Raw genomic sequence first — 16,846 nt, 5'->3', positions numbered from 1 at the left:
CGTTTATTTAGGAGTTTGCAGTGGTTTTGTTCGTTTTGTTTTGTTTTGGGTTTTTTTTTTTTTTTTTAAGAGTCAAATGTGAAAATGGAAAAAGCACCAAGGAAAAACAAGAATGAGAAGATGTGAGCCTTGGTTCAGAATTAAAAGACTCCGACAGTGGTTTAGACTCTTTAATTCAGAGGGCCTCTGTGTGTGTCGGGCACCCTTTTAAACAGAGCAGCCCCTAATGAGCTACTGAATGTTTGTGTCTGAGAACTTCCACAAATGTGGAAGTCACCATTTGGTTTTCTCCTTCAGGATTGTAGGAACCGGAATAGGTGTGACATTCCAGCCGAAAGCCACCCCAAGCTGTTAATGAGTTTTTAAAAATCTTTCCAAAGTGATTATAAGATCCTTTTTATTTCGTGGGAAGGCTTGGCCTTTTGTGGGCAGGGTAAGACCCACCATGGTGGGGACTCAGTTCCTCCCCTTGGCTGAAGTGACCATGGAAATATCAACACGTCCAATATTTACCTGAATTTTATGGCAGCCAGATGGTGAAAATAAGACATTACCACATTGGCACATCTTGTGGTTTCCATGTGGTCTTTCCCTCGAATTCTGCCAGAGTTCCTAAGAGTAGCTACTTGGTCTTCACAGTGTTCCTCTAAAACTTGCCTCCAGCTTGGTAAGAATTCTGAAAGTGAGCATTCATCATTAAGTATTTCCATGCAGTGTGTTCAACTGTAACTTAAAGTGAAATAGAATTGTGCTTTTCATTCTGTTTATTTGATTAACTCATACCTGCTTTGCTTTTCTATGTACAGTGTTTAAAAGAAAAACAATAGTCAGCTGTAATTGTTATTTATATTATCAGAAATGAATTCTTGGGGCCCTGGGTGGCTCAATTGATTAAGCGTCTGCCTTCGACTCAGGTCATGACCCCAGAGTCCTGGGATCTAGCCCGCATTGGGCTCCCTGCTCAGCGGGGTCTGCTTCTTCCTCTCCCACTCCCCCTGCTTGTGCTCCCTCTCTCAGATAAATAAATAAAATCTTCAAAAAAAAAAACAAAAGGGAAATGAATTCTTTCCTTTTCATCAGAGTTAGGCTTTTTTCATGAATAATTATTTAATTTTACGTAATTACTTGTGATTTTCACTATTGTTCACATTGGACATTTGGACAAATAGAAAAAAACAAATAGAGTTCCTACTCTCACATATAAAAGAATATTCTTTCCACATACAGAATACTTTTTATGAAAAAATTGAGAGGATTTACTTTTCATTGGGGACATTTATAGAGGCAGTTTTAAAATTCTAAGTGTATTTTGTAAAATGCTATCATACTTTTAAATAACTTACAGAACTTCAGGGAACGTTCTTACATAAATGCAAATTACAGTTGATTATATTTGGATGTCATTTTCCAAAACAGCAAGGATGGAATTAAACAATGAAGGCTGAGAGGCAGTAAAAGTGACTTAGAAGTTCTGCCCTGGGTGAAAACCAAGCACTGACCTGTGTTTTCTGAGAGCGATATTCTTGCAAAGATGGTGGAGGTTGCCTTCTGAGTTAGGGTTCATAGCTGAGATTAGTATTGCATCTTTCCCTGTGGAGGTTAATTTGAATTAATAGCATGAAACTTCCTCACTAGACTGGTTTTTCCACAATTAACCGAAAGTGCCATGTTTACTTTGTCCACTAAGGCTTGGTTCATCTACTCTTGCTCCCTAGAAGCATCATGCATCTTCACCTCCACCTGCCAGCTAAATCTTTCTCTCTGACACCCTGTTTGATCTCCTGTGTCTGTACTGAATTCTACTTGCTCAGTCCCCATGTAGCATTACTCACATACAGATTTACTAATATTTGCCTAAAACGTTTTGTCAGGCGCTGGTTGGAAATAGTGAGATCTTGTTTCAGTAAATGGTATGACATGCTCCTTGGTGTTCTATGCATTGTAGATGCATTTACTCTGTGTTTACAATCATACTGCTTATGCTTAGATGAGTCCTTAAGTGATTTGGTCTAATCGCATTATCTTATAGACAAGGAAAATGAAGTTCTAAAAAAGTAATGTACTTTCTCCTAAGTAATGGCCAGTTAGTGTCATGGGTTAAGCCAGGACTGGAAGTTAGATGTCCTGGTTGCAAGTTTAGAACAATTTCTACTCTTCCTTCCTCGTATCCTTCATTCAACAAATATTTACTGAGCCTCTCCAAAGTGGCAGGCACTCTGCTAGGCCCCGAGCAATGTTGAGCCTGTCTTAGAAGTTGTACTATGAATGTGGAGGAAGATACTAACGGGTATCACACACATAGATGTGCACCGTTTACTCTGATAAGTGCTGCTAAGGATTGTGTAGTCATGAGAGTGGTAATGGGTGGAAGATTTCCTTGGGAAACTGACTTTGACTTGTGGGACTTGGCATTGTGTTTCTGTATACTTTTTTTTTTTTTTGGCAGTTTTATACCTTTATTTGACAATCAGCGATTAGTTCTCATCCACATTAACTGTCTGTAGATTTTTGAAAGTGGTGACAGGCACATAGGTAACCAGTGTGTAAGAGCTTGTTTGGTGAATCTTCATCCTCGTTACGTTTTCTGGACAATCGCACACGGATACGGTATGGAACGTTCCTTATTCCTTTGGCCCAGACAGCTTTGTTGAGCCTGCTGTCAATGCGCACATCTGGAGTTCCCATCTCCTTCGTGGCAAATTTCCAGATCTCTTTGAGTGCCCGAGGGGCACGCTTCTTGAAACCCACTCCATGGATGCGCTTGCGAATGTTGATGGTGTATTCTCTGGTCACTACCTCATTGATGGCAGAACAGCCCTTCTTCTCGCCACCCTTCTTCGTGGGAGCCATTCTGCCGGGCCCTGGTTGGAAAGTCTGTATACTTTTTAAGTGCAATTAAATTAGGCAAGTATTTGTTATGTGGGCCCCAAAAGAAATCAGAGTCCGTAAGCTCCAGCCCCTTCCTCACTGTATAGACTAGAAGGGGGATAAGTCAAGACGTAACTGTTAACGTAAAGCAAAATATAGAAGTTCCATGGTGCAAAGGATGCAAAGATAACTTTTTTTGGAGGGGAAGAAAATCAGGAATAACTTCCTGTGAGAGGTGGCTTATGATATAGCTCTGGAGCAAAAGATAAAGGAGGTGCAGAGAGGAAGAGGGAAGGCATTCCAGTTGTAAGTAAAAGCAAGCAGAGATAGACCAAGAGAGGAAATTACAGGAGTTTTCTGGCAATAGAAGTCGTCTCATTTTATAGCAGCAGGCTCTTGGTGGAAAGTTACAACTATACACTGTTGAGAATGTTGTCTTTATTTAAATGCCCATACAGTCAACTGCAATTAAGGATGGAAATGCAAATAGTCCGTCTTGTTCCTACTCCTGGAGCACATAATCCTGTGCTTTGTTTGGTTGCCATCTATATGAACTGTTTCCCCCATGCCCTGCAGGAACGCTGTCTAGTTCTCTAATTGCTGTATCACCTAGCATTTCACTGGGGTCCAATAAACATTTAATCATAATAGTGAAAAGTGTCTGGTATGTTGAAGCTGTTTTCTCTGGCAGAAGCCAACTTCTCTAGACACAGAAACAGGACTCCTTCCAAATGACATGACTGACCCAGGGTAGTAAGTATCAAATGCATTGTGGAAATAGTACCTATACTAACCTATGTTGCCATGTCGTTTTTACCTTGTTCAGAGTGAGGTCCCAACCATTTCTTCCTATGGATCATATAATCATTTGTCTAAATATTATTGTGGGAAAGGACTGAAAATTACCTACTCCTTAGCATGTGTTCGCCAGTAGCCAGCTACTGTATTCCAGCTTGTGCAAGACAGTGTTGTTGGTCAAGCTCATCGGGGAAGCAAATGGAAAAGAATCTTTTAGAACGTATGTTGCAAATGAATGGCTCCTGATCTAGCTCAGGCACAGATATGTTTTATTTATCTTTTATAGGGTTGCCAAGATCTAAAATAAGGGATAATTGATAGGAAAACCTAGATTTTTTTTGGCTTCCTTGAAAAATTGGAAGATCTGGCAACAATGGGCCTACCTTTGCCAATGGCGGCAATTGGTTGTAGCTAAGCAGCAGCTGTGGTCTTTGATTAGGGAACATGTTTGTCAATGTGCCGCAGTCCCCGTTACTCCCTATTGCCTGTATCCGGCCCATGTTAGTCATTTTCGTGGCTTTCTGGCCCTTAAGACATCTGCTTTGGAATGATTGTTGCCTCTGTGAGCCTCTTCTCTTTAGCTTCCCATAACAATTCTTGGCCAGCAAGGCAATTAATTATGATCAGAACAACGAGCATCTGTGTGCTTTGTAGTTTGCATTGGTTCTCAAACTTTTGCATGCATCAGAATCTTAAAACAGGTTGCTGAGCCTTACTTCCAGAGTTTCTGATGCACAGAGTTTGAGGACCAGAGGATTTGCATTTCTCTCAAATTCCCATGTAATGCTGCCTTTTGAGAATCACCAAGCTACAGTACTGTAATACAATACAAAGCAACCTGAGGCTGGTGGGGCGGTATGTTCCTCACCAGAAATAATATTTGGAAAGAGTAAGCAATTTACCTAGGGTTATAAGAAGAAGTAGAGTCAGATTCAAAACCTTGTCTTTAGAGTATATCCAGCAGGTGTAGACCCCTGCTCTGTACCCTGGTGCTTCCCATATCCACAGAATCCCCTAGAAAACCGTGTTATAAAGACGTAGCCATAGGACTCTAATTTAGGATTATGCCAAGGATGTGATCATTGTCCTGTCTCAGGACACTAAGTTAGAACTTTCAGTGAGCACGGGGCAGAAAGGCAGGGGTTGAAATTTGACATTAGGTATACTGCAGAGGTATGAGGCATACACCTGCTGGACAGGACCTTTGACTAAGGTAGGCCCACCTGGAGTGGGACTCAGAAACAGGACTCCAGGCTGACAGGTTTGCTGCTGGGATAACAAGACAGTTTGCCTGGATAGGGATTAGGTACAGAAAGCAACTACAGGGATCCCTTTTCCAAGATTGGGGTCCAGAGCGGAGCTAGAATTCCTCACTTACTAGATCTGCAAGGTCAGAACAGAGCTAACAAGAAAGGTGATTTCTTCAGTCTCATCATGTTGGGCTTCTTAAAACCTTACTTAAGTCAAGATTAGTCTAATGATATGGCCCTTCCCACTTGGAAGAGAAGGAAGGTGAAGTTTGGGAACCAGACAGGGTCTAACATGGATTAAACTTATTTAAAAAATTTCTTAAAATTCCATCTGTGTAAAACTCTTTGAAATGAATAATTAGGTCATCATGTGATCGTGATAGGCATCAACTAACCTAGTTTGAAAATTTGTATTTCTGCGAGTATATAAATATATTATCAGCTACGTATCTCCAATTTCCAAGGTAGTTATATTTATTTGGATATTTATGTTTATGTATAATTCACACACATATATTAATGTAATTATATTAATGTACCATGTGTAGTTACAGGTTATGGATGTAACTTATTACATCCATGAAACCTATTTTGACTGGGATTTTAGGCACTGGTATAATTTGGTTAATTTCAGGGTTGACCATACAGCATTTTGATTTCAATCTTGTTGAAAAAATTTTTTAAATCTCCTTACCTCTTTCCTGCTAAATGTTGTATGATGAAAATAACAAAGTCCTTTTTCCTCATTAAAAAAATTAATAAAATTCTCAGTCTGATAATGTCGATAAGGCAGATACGAAATAAATACTTTGAAAGTCAGGTGTATTGGAATGGAGGGGAGGGGGAATGGTCACTGTGTTTCACATCATTAATATTAATTGTTCTTCTAGGGGTTTTATACCCTATCCTGAAAAGGAGTGATAGAAACTAAACCCAATTAGTTGAGTCTGATTAAGTTTCTGCTAAGCTGTAAACACTCAAGGGCTGGGTAAATTATGTATTTGATGATAATAAACTATAAACATAGAGGGAATAATTATTCCTGTCCTTTTCCTCTTAAATAATAATTGGTTTAGGATTCAGATAATCACCAGAAATGATCATATGTGTAGCATGACATCCTCACTGTTCTGATGGGGACTGAACACTGTCTTCCCTGTCCTCCTCTAATCGACTTTAAGTAGCCTCAAGGTTTACTCTCTAGGGAAAGATTTGGGACTGGATTCTAAGGGAGAAAAAAAAAAAAGAGGAAGCAAGACTTTTTTTTTTTTTTTTTTAAGATTTTATTTATTTATTTGAGACAGAGAGAATGAGAGACATCATGAGAGGGAGGAGGGTCAGAGGGAGAAGCAGACTCCCCGCTGAGCAGGGAGCCTGATGCGGGACTCGATCCCGGGACTCCAGGATCACGACCCGAGCCGAAGGCAGTCGCTTAACCAACTGAGCCACCCAGGCGCCCCGAAGCAAGACTTTTTGATAAAACAGTTTGGAAAAAACATATGAAGGAAGACGTCAGTGGTGCACAGTACACCATACGATCCAGAGGCACTTCTCAGTGACAGAGAGGAGAGAGATTGAAGCTGCTCTTTCTGTTTGTTTTGAACAGGCTCATGCACAATTAGTTCGAGAAGTCGACGTGGAGAAGGTGTCTGCTTTTGAGAATCCATACGTAGATGCAATAAAGAGTTTATGGAATGATCCTGGAATCCAGGAATGCTATGATCGACGACGAGAGTATCAGTTGTCTGACTCTACCAAATAGTGAGTATTCATCCAGGAGGCCCTTTGGATCTTTCTTTAGTTTCGTGCACTCTGCACTGATAATTTACTGCATTCTTGTGCTTTGTATACGGTATCTGCCTCACACTCCAGCTAGGAAGAAATAGAGCTCTTAAACTTGTGCCAACCTCATACATTTAGACTGTATTCTCAGGGACTGGCATCATGAGTCAGGGAGAGTATTTCTTTTACTGTTTTCTGTTCAAAAAACAGACTGAAGACCCGAGGAATCTGATTTTACCAGCCCATCTCTTCCACCAAACTGTAAACCAGCAATTCTCAAGTACATACTCCATTGTGATTTGAAATCCTATAATAATAATTTTTCATACAAATTTCTGATCTTTTTGTCATGTGCTAGAAAGCACCCACACACATTAAAACCTCCAAACATACACGCTTGATTATGGCTTCTAACACATCAGACTTCCCAGTTTCCAGTTTCCAGACACAGAACCTTGACTGCTTTCTGGGAGCCACTATTATGTTGATGGATAGGTTTGCCTTTGCATGAAAATTTTGTGTGTGAGTCTAATTTTGCATGCATTCCAAAATTATTCTGTGAGCTGTCAATCAAAATCATGTGTCCTGGGAGCGATTTGCATCCTAGAGAGATTTGTTAGTTCTCTAGATTAAACCTCGCCTAACAGAAAGAAAGTGAAGATCTGGCAGTCATTGGATTGATGCAATCAATGCAGTCAGCAATCTAGATAATCAGGCGCCTGAAAAATGGACTTTTTGTAGTATTTAGCCAGATTTCTGTCTACATTAATTATGTTAACCCAGCATTTGCCTCTTATGTTGGTTCTGGGTGGACAGAAGAATGGGTGGAGAATAATTAGCAGCCTCAGGCCAGTTTGTATGATGCAGTGACCCGCTGGATGAGAGCAGGGCTGTGGGAAAATAAGGAGCCCCCTAGGCTGATTGGCCTCACTCATAGTGCCTGGAAGATCCAAGAGCTGTCCAGTTCTGTTTTCTTAAGACAGTAGATCACGTTCTTACTCTCGTTCTAGGCATTTGTGTAAGAGACGTTGTGATTCAGGTCGGCCACAGAAATGTTGCCTGGTCAAAACAGTTCTTCTATGCCTACGGGAAATTTGAATTCCGTAACTCTGGAATGTGCCGTAGAAGGGCTCATGAGCACCGCGCCGGTCATATTTTAACTACTGCGAACCCCCTGGTGTGCCCATGGCAGGTGCACTTTCCTCATTCCTGACTCTCTCTTGCCTTCTTCCACACCTCCAGGTCACTGCTCTTCCATTCCTTCTCTTCTGCTCTCTGCCCGCCTGCCTTCGGCCCTCGTCCCTCCCTCTGGAGCCCCTACTGTATGAGTTTCTGTGAGTGCACACATGAGAGATGTCGTCAGCTCTTGTCTCTTCCAAATTCTGCCCCCTCAACCTTTGACCAGCTGTCTTTCTCTTATTTCCTGCCCCCTCTGTCCTTATGTTTGCTTTGCCATTTCAGATTTCATCTATCTCCCCATGGTGCTGTTGTGTTTTATCGCTTGTTCCCTGTTCCTGCTCAGTATGTCTCCTCCTATCTGCTTGCTTCCCCTCCGCCCTCATCTGTCCTTCTCTTGGGTTCTCCTGTTCCTCCTCTGCACTTCTCACCGTACTACTGAGATGCCTCTCCTGGCCCTTATTAAGCAATAAATCCTCCATGATCAAGTATATTTACTAATAAATCCTCCAGTCTCTCATCAGATCTAACCTCTCTCTCTCAGCTTCTATCATAAATCCTGTCTCTCCCCCTTCCTCACCTGTTCTATTCTTTACCTGTCACCTGTGACTTTTCTCCCTACAAAGAGGTCTTGCCACTGGGGCCTCAGAGCACCAGTGTCTAATAATTACATGCTTACCAGGGTGAGGGTTCCCCCTTAGGAAACGATTTTGCCTCCCACTCTGAGGATGGACCCTGGGAGAGATTCCTGTTTGCCCTGAGGACACCTTATGAAGTGTTGTGCCTGTGTTCTTGAGACAAGGCTCTCCCCCTATCTGGTGATGCTCCTCAGTTGAGATTTGTGATTTCTAGACAGGTGCCCATGAGTTAGTACAAGAATAGGACGTTGCAACATCTACTGCTTTAGGGAGAGAGCTCTTCAAGACCATTTGTTCAGACCCCCATTAGCACTGGGATTCTGGGAAAGCTGCCATCTTAGAATTCTGTTGTATAGGCTGCCATCTACCATAGAACCATGCCTTTGGGCACATCCCTGATGCTGGAGCCAGACCAAGGTGTGGGGGCAGCTGGGACAGGCGCATCTAAACCCCTTCAAGTGATTATTCTTTAAACAGTTTCACTTTCCCCTAATGGGGATATGGAGAAGTTGATTTTCTGAGCTATATATATGTGGGTTTATGTGTATGCACATGCACCTAATTATTTTTTAATCATATTTGTGTGCAGAAGGAAGAAAGTAAATTATTACTTATTCTTACATACCCACATTTCAGTACCCATCTCTTGAAAAAAAAAATAGGACACTTCCCTTCATAATAAATAATACCTTATTACATATAAAATTAATCATCAGTCCTTTTTATCATTATGCCCAGTTCATATTTACACTTCCGATTCTTCCAAAATGTCCTTTAGAGTTGGTCGGTTTTAAGACTGCACATTGCTTTGGTTTTTATGTCCCTTAGGCTCTTGTGATCTAGTGGAGTCCTGTTTGCATTTCATTGGCATGTTGAAGAGATTAGCCTGATTGCCGCTTTATGTAGTATGCATTAACTTGCTCCTTTGTCTCCTGAATTTACTATAAACTGGAAATTACATTTAAAGACTCAGTTAGATTCACGTTAAATGTGAGGAGAATGCACTTGAAGTGATGCTTGCTCATCATTGGTGAAGGGAAGGCTCACCAAAGTATTAGGGCACTGACACCCTTCATTATAAAGTTGTATTTTTCCTCCTGCCACCGAAAGCAATCTGCGTGGTGTTACTTCATCACTGGGTGATCTCTGGTTCCCCATCAGCTCTTCACTTAATGCTTTTACTTCCATTTGATGTCTTGTGTGATTTAATAATTGCCCTAGGGTTTATAAAAGAGTGATTTTTCTACTTTTATCAGTTGGTCCACTTTGGTATTCTTCGGTGAAATAGAAGGTTTGCTATTTGATTACCCTTTAATAAATTTTCTGCTAAAAGGCATATGTTTCGATCTTTTTGTTACAGTAACTTGTTGTATAGATGAAATAGATGGTGACCATAGAATTATCGTTCGAACCAGGACATTTTGAGAAGGAAGGGGTAGCTATTAATAATTAGGCTAAAATAAAAGGTATAAGCTGGGAATCCTGGCTAAACAGGAAGATTTGGTCACTTTAGCTGCATGAAACGTAGGGAGGTGTTTTGTATTTTGTTTGGGGCTCCCCCCCTTTATTTTCTCTAGAAGACTTTGCTTCAAGAGAGGATAGAACCAATATATTGCTACCAGTTATGTAAGGAGTTGTATGTAGAAACCTGAGTTAACTGGGCCCGTGTTTCTGGTCTCTTCCCAAGATGTTTTAGTACTCTTTATAGACCACTGCCCAGCAGCCTGGCTGGCCCACCTTTAATCCCACTGAGTATGAGAGACACCTTATTCTTCCCCAGTTAGTCCAGGGCATTTTTCCTTTTCCTTATCTAGGAAAACCCTCCCAGCAGAAGGATAGGACCTGTGGCGTGTTGGATTCACCTACCTGCTGCTGCGCTCCATGTGTGTCTGCCTCTCTCTCTCTCTCACATGTTGCCCCGGCGGACACTCTGGGAACTGCAGGAAGAGCACCGAGGAGGATGTGGGCCCTACATCTTGAGCACCACTGAGTCCCAGTACTGACTTCATTTTTACAGAGGAACTATGAAATACACATAACTCAAAATCATTCTTTCCTCTGTATTCAGGATAGTTGTTACCTCTTTCCTGACATGTTTGTGTGCGTTCCACTGCTGTATCTTTAGCATTTTATCTCCCTTCTTTACTTCCTGTAGTTCTTCTATGTTGTCCTGTCTTTATAATTAAAATCAACAATACTTCATTGATATTCTGGACCTGATTTCTTACACGATATCATCACCTTACAGAACTCTTTCTGAACTCACGACCCACTTCTCTGAGTACTGTCTCTGCTTGTGGTTGTTCAGTTGAGATTCAGGGGACACATACATAGGTCATCTCTAGCAGGGTGAGAAGTGGGGCCTGCCACACACCTCTGCTCAGAGCTTGCGACATCATCGCTGTTCTCTCCAGGACCCTGCTGCTGATGAAAGTCAGTGCCGGCCACTTGCCAGAAATGCTGAGAGCAAAGGCCAAGCATGCTCTCTTCTTTTCTATCTGCTGAGCTCTTCTTCATCCTTCAAGACCCTATTCAGGGGTCTAGCCTCTGATAGTCTTTCTAAAGTGTCTCTCTCCTCAAAGCCTGACAGGGACTGCTCATGTTTGACCTTCACAAATGATTGTTCCCTGAAATAATAGATGGGTAATTTCCATGATTTCAGTGACCATGATGTAGGTGTCATTCTAGATGAAGTATGAAGTTTCAGAGCTGAAAGCATTCGAGGTTTGTTTTTGGGTTTTTTTTTTTTTCTTTCCTGCTGTTTTTGAAGGTCTGGGTTCTGGAAAGTTCTGTTATCATTGTAGCTCCTGTTTGCTGAATACTTGCTTTATGTTAGATTCTATACTTAGTCATCTACATGCATTATTTCGTTTAATCCTCAAACCTGCCTAAAGTGGTAGATATTTCCCATCATGCCCATCAAATAGTAGAGGACACCAGTTCTCAGAGAGGTTGAATAACTTGTTTAAAGTCACACAGTTAGTAAGTGATAGGAGTAGGAGTTGAAATCAGATTTCTGTCTCTAGAGCCCAAGCTTTTAATCACTGTGAAATACTTTACAGAGGATGGATGGATGGGTGAGACATAGATAGATAGAAAATTGACCATAGTTAGATGAATAGATGATAGACTAATAGATAAATATCTGTGTCTAGGTAAATCACTTACCAGGAAAGATGCAAATTATTCATTAATGTTTATAAATGTTAGGACCTAGAGGTCCTTCCCTGTGTGTAAGGTCAAGAGGGAAAATTATGTAGAATTACGGGAAAACAAACCCAGCAGGGTTTTGATTATCATCCAGAAAATTTGCCCTGTTTAACAACACATCAGTTATTCATACACCATGGAAGATGTTCTAAGTCACAGATAATTCAGAATTATTACTTCTTTATTTTAGCCTACAGTCTCAACCATTTTCCCCCATACTCTATCCATTAACTTGTTGCTGGAGTCAAACCAGAGCCAGTAAGAAGGATACAAAACAAAATCATTTGAGCTTCCTTTTTTCTACTTTGATTAGCCAACTCACTGATCGTAATAAACAATCAGATGGCTCAAAGGACAGGTAGCATGGAAGCAAGGAGATGGGAGAAGTCCAGGCGATGGAGAAGCAGTTTGGGATAAGTTTGCAATTGGCTTTGATTTGGTATATTCTTCCAGTTTTATTTATTGAAAGAATAAAAAGCGTGCTAAGACGCTGGAGAATTTTATAAATTCCTTTATTAACTTTTTTGTTACTGATAAAAAAAGCCTGAGGGCTCTGAATGTCTTTAGATAAAGAGCACAATAAACAGATGGCTGTAGGTTTTACTTTTTTTTTTTCTTTTTTCTGGGGACTACCACCTGCTTTAATGTACTGAAACATCAGGTGAAATGAGTTCACTGCCTACAGTACCAAAAGCTCCCTGCCATTAGCCAGAGAACACAAATCTTAACCGCACTGGCACATAGTGAGAAAAGTCCTTTGCTTTTGGCAAAGACTGTTCTGTGTTCACCTTAAGAGACCAAATAATCCCTAATCTCACTTGCCTGAAATTCCCTCCAAGGAGTTCAGCAGATCAGACACCTTCTTGAAATTTCCATATGTTCCATAGCCCAATAAATCCAAAATACATATATTTGTTGGCCTTGGGGCATAAGTCAACGTTGGAGTTTACTTTTAACCTCATGCTTAAGTTTTTATTTTAATTTAAAAATGCACGAGGAGTTTGGATGTTGAATTTGAACTGCAAAAGGAGTTTCAGAGGTAGATTTAGCCTATCCACCTGATCTAGGGCCGAATTCTTCTTGGAAGAGATACCTTGCTAAAAGTTCCCTTACTTGATAAGCCAAATATTTGACGTCTAGTGTTTCCTCTGACTCTCACAGCCATCCTGACTTTACTTTTTATCTGATGATAAAAAGGAAGTGTAAGCCTACAAAAGCAGACTTTTGGAAGCAGACAAGACCATTGTCTTGTCAGGATAACACTGGGTCAAGATCTAGGCTTTGATGGAATTCCCTCTACCACTCATCACCTCTGGGCCTTTCACTAAGTAAATCTCACTTGTCTCAGACTCTGGTGTGTGATCTATAATCTCTAAATTCTCTTTTAAATTCTGAAATCTTGTGATCTATTACAGTAGACTCTTCATCTGAGAAACCATTATCCTATGCAGTCAAGTGAAAATCTGGCATCCCGAAATTTACCTGAAAATGGCATGAACAAAGAGATTATTCTCTACATGGTTAAATTACTAAAAATGCCATCTTTGGCTCAGAAGAGGGCATTGATCTTAAATGTGTTTGTTTTTTTAAAGAGTGACAGTAGAGTGTCATTTTTTTCTCTTGAGTGACATATTTACTTCTATTTTTGTTCTGTTTTCTTATCTAATGAGCCATATCTCCTAATAACCTTTTCCAAGAATAAAACAAACAAAACCAACAAAAAACCCCTGTATTTGTCTTCCACAGTGAACGCTGATGATTCTAAGATGCGGGTCTTTATTACTCCTTTTTTAGAACGCTTGGCGCTTTAGAGATGCTCAGATAAGACTTAGATACGCTTTAACACTCTAACCTTCATGACTGAGATGTAGTAGGGAAAGGGCACCTGTGTGCCATTCATTCAGTCTGCCTGAAGGGCACCGTGGATGTGGGTGACACGTTTCACATTGTCAGTTTGCTGCCTGCTCACGTTCTGCCAGAGCATCTGTGACTTGTGCAGGTTGGTCCACCCAGGATGGCATTGTCCCCAGCAGAGACCAGGGGTGTTGTTACTACAGAAGGAGGACCGGCAAACCCGCAGGCCAAATTCAGCCTGCTGCCTGTCTTTATAAGTAAAGTTTTAGTGGAACACAGCCGTGCTCATTTGTTTATGTATTGCCTATGGCTGGTTTTGAGCCCAATGGCAGAGTTGATCAGTTGCAACAGAGACCGAATGGCCCACAAAGCCTAGAATATTTGCTATCTGATTCCCCGCCACCCACCACCACCAAAAAGGGCAAATCGCTCATATAGAAAAAGACTGAATGTTTAAAGGCAACTGGTATCCTGCTTCCACTTCCATTTAGATAGAACTTACCTTAGGACCCCAGTGCTCTGAGTGAGCCAGAGCTAAAGTTTAGGGTACTCAGAGAATGGACAGCCTACATTCCTTCAGCAGGACTCCCTCCATAAGTATTGCTTTGCACAACAAAGCTTGATAGGAAGCGAGCACCAGAGAACTGTATCTCGTATACCCCACACTAAAGGTGGTAGAGATGACCAGAAGTGCTCATTGAGTTGATTTGGCTCTGAGAGCAAGGATCGTGTCTTACACGTCTTGCCTTTTTCCCCATTGTAATGCCTGATGCAGCTGGCAAAGGAGAGTGTAATAGGGTTGAACCATCAATGGGACGGAGAGTAGGATTGACAGGATTTTGTAAGGGGCCTAATAGAACATGCACGTACGTGACCAGAAGACAACCCTACCTCCAGTCACAAGTGAGCCCAGGAACCTTGCTATCCACATACAATCCTTAAGGTCATTTGGGTTCCTCTGTTGTGACTCCCTGCCTGCCAAGCAGTCTTTTGACTCTGGCTGACCCTGATTTGTGTCTTCATTATCACTGTGGCATCTTGATTTAAAGTAATGAACTGAACTTTGATCTGTAATGAGTTCAGGTAGTTTAGTATGACCAGCTCCTCGGACCTGATCATCCTTGTCAGAATGAAAGTTCTGATCCTACACCTCCAGAACTAATACCCAAGGTAAGGGGACATGACATTGAGACACCTGCTTTAATCAGCAGGCTTTTTTCTCATGGCTGACTCTTGGCTACAATCACTGGAGCCTCTCTGATGACCCACATCATGTCTGCATTATAGTATAATTATTTATAGCTTGTTCATTTCCATTGCCAGAGTACAAGCTCCTTGAGGACAGGACTCACATCTTTTTTCACTTATTTTATGGTTCCCACTCAGTGTCTGCACAGTGCCTAGCTCTCAGTGTAGACTTTCAGAGAACGTAATTGGATGAATGAGTGAATAATAAGAAAGTAAATTTTGGGGTGCCTGGGTGGCTCAGTTGGTTAGGCGGCTGCCTTCGGCTCAGGTCATGATCCTGGAGTCCCTGGATCGAGTCCCGCATCGGGCTCCCTGCTTGGCGGGGAGTCTGCTTCTCCCTCTGACCCTCCCCCCCTCATATGCTCTCTCTCTCATTCTCTCTCTCATAAATAAATAAAATCTTTAAAAAAAAAAAAAAAGAAAGTAAATTTTGTGTCCTTCCTAATTTCTTCCCATCTTCTCTCTTCCTTTCTGCCTATTCTAATCCCATTTCATCTGCACGGCCTAACTCAGCCCCCACTTCTCCACACTATTCTCTAGTGACTATGGTTTAGAATCATCTCGCTTTTCTTATTGCATTCATAGTTAGCAGCTCACAATTTGGCACTTAATTATTTCTTAATTGATTCATCTGTGCTATCTTTGTTTCCCAGGTAGTCTGATGTCCCTCAAGGCACAGAATATATATTTTAAGTATTTTGAACCAGCTCCCTGTGCCCACCCCCCCTCCCTCCAACACACACAGTGCATTAGTTCTAACATATAACAGATTTTTCAATAAATTTGTGTAAATTAACTGAATTAAGCACTGCCATTACATTTTGGGACAGGCAGGCAGGGATAAAAGGCAGTTTCCTGACATTTCTTCCTCTGTTTCAGGAGTATAAAAATTGTATCAAAATTAGTCGGCAGCTTTGAAAGTTATCCTATAAAAGACAAATAAGTTAACAAAGCACAACGCCAAACCAGCAAATTGAAAAAGGCCTCTTCCTTCCCTTTTCTCTCTTCCTTCCTTTTTCTGTCTCTCTTCCTCTCTCTTTTCTCATTTTGCTTTTGTTTTTCATTATAAGGTCAATTTATTTGTTGGAGCGACAGACTTGAGAATCTGTCTCTGGGACCCAAGCCTGGCCCAGGCTCTCGTGTCTGCATTGCAGACACACCGTTGCCCGACCCTGAGATCATGACCTGAGCTGAAATCAAGAGTTGGTCGCGTAACCAACTAAGCCACCCAGGTGCCCCCAACTGGAATTAAAAAAAAAAAATTCAAGAGAGAAAATGCCATAATTAATTTGATTGGAGCTTTTATTTTGGTGACATTTAAGCTTCTCTCATATATTTTTAACCATTTAAAGTATATCCCATTTCTGAATTTCTTATTTTTCTATAACCAGAGGTGATCCTGAATACAATTTTTATACTCCTGAAACAGAGCAAGAAATGTCAGGAAACTGCCTTTTATCCCTGCCTGCCTATCCCGAAATGTAATGGCATCCCCATTTGATGCTGGTGGTTCCTTTATGTGAAATATTTGGATCAACTATCCCTATATAAGATTCCTAAGAACCTGAAACTAACAAATGCAGTGATAGGATCTTCTTATGAGATACTTAATTTACTTTTACAAATCTGCTTTTCTGGGGTTGGTTGAAGTTCTTTGGCAAAGGATCGTTGGAATGCAGGATTCCTTAGACATCTCTTTTGTCCCACAGAATAGTCTCCCATGCGTTGTTATCACAAACCATGAGAGCGACACCTGCTTGCTACCATTGGGTGATCTTTGTTTTAAATCTGGAATACTGTATTGAAAACAAATCATGTCTTAGGACCCAAATCCCTGTAATACATGCTGTGTTTCCTTGAGCTCTGATTATGGTTGTGCCAGGTGTTAAAAAGGAAGGAGGAAAGTTGGTTGGGCCTCCACAACATGAGCTCTCCAGGGGATGAAAGTGTTTGTGTAATGAGTAATCCCGTGCAGCTAACCAGCCTAACCAGATTACCAACCAGGCTCCTTTCAGCAACGGG

At 41.2% G+C, this 16,846-nt stretch overlaps 1 protein-coding gene and 1 pseudogene across 1 annotated transcript in view; one reads left to right on the top strand and one right to left on the bottom strand.

Moving 5' to 3' along the window:
- The window catches only part of GNAQ (G protein subunit alpha q), a 307,507-nt gene that overhangs the window by 203,348 nt on the left and 87,313 nt on the right, over positions 1-16,846 (top strand). Inside the window, exon 3 of the mRNA XM_081804098.1 lies at positions 6,523-6,677. Coding sequence (XP_081660224.1) covers positions 6,523-6,677 — 155 coding nt within the window. The remainder of the gene's footprint in view (positions 1-6,522; positions 6,678-16,846) is intronic.
- On the bottom strand, positions 2,434-2,850 carry LOC102728710 (large ribosomal subunit protein eL31 pseudogene; annotated as a pseudogene).

The sequence above is a fragment of the Leptonychotes weddellii genome, chromosome 14 (assembly GCF_054177405.1).
Source record: "Leptonychotes weddellii isolate Sample4059 chromosome 14, ASM5417740v2, whole genome shotgun sequence".
In the NCBI taxonomy this organism is placed as follows: domain Eukaryota; kingdom Metazoa; phylum Chordata; class Mammalia; order Carnivora; family Phocidae; genus Leptonychotes; species Leptonychotes weddellii.
The sequence above is the reverse complement of the archived record's forward strand: the minus strand, read 5'-3'. Positions and strand labels throughout refer to the sequence as shown.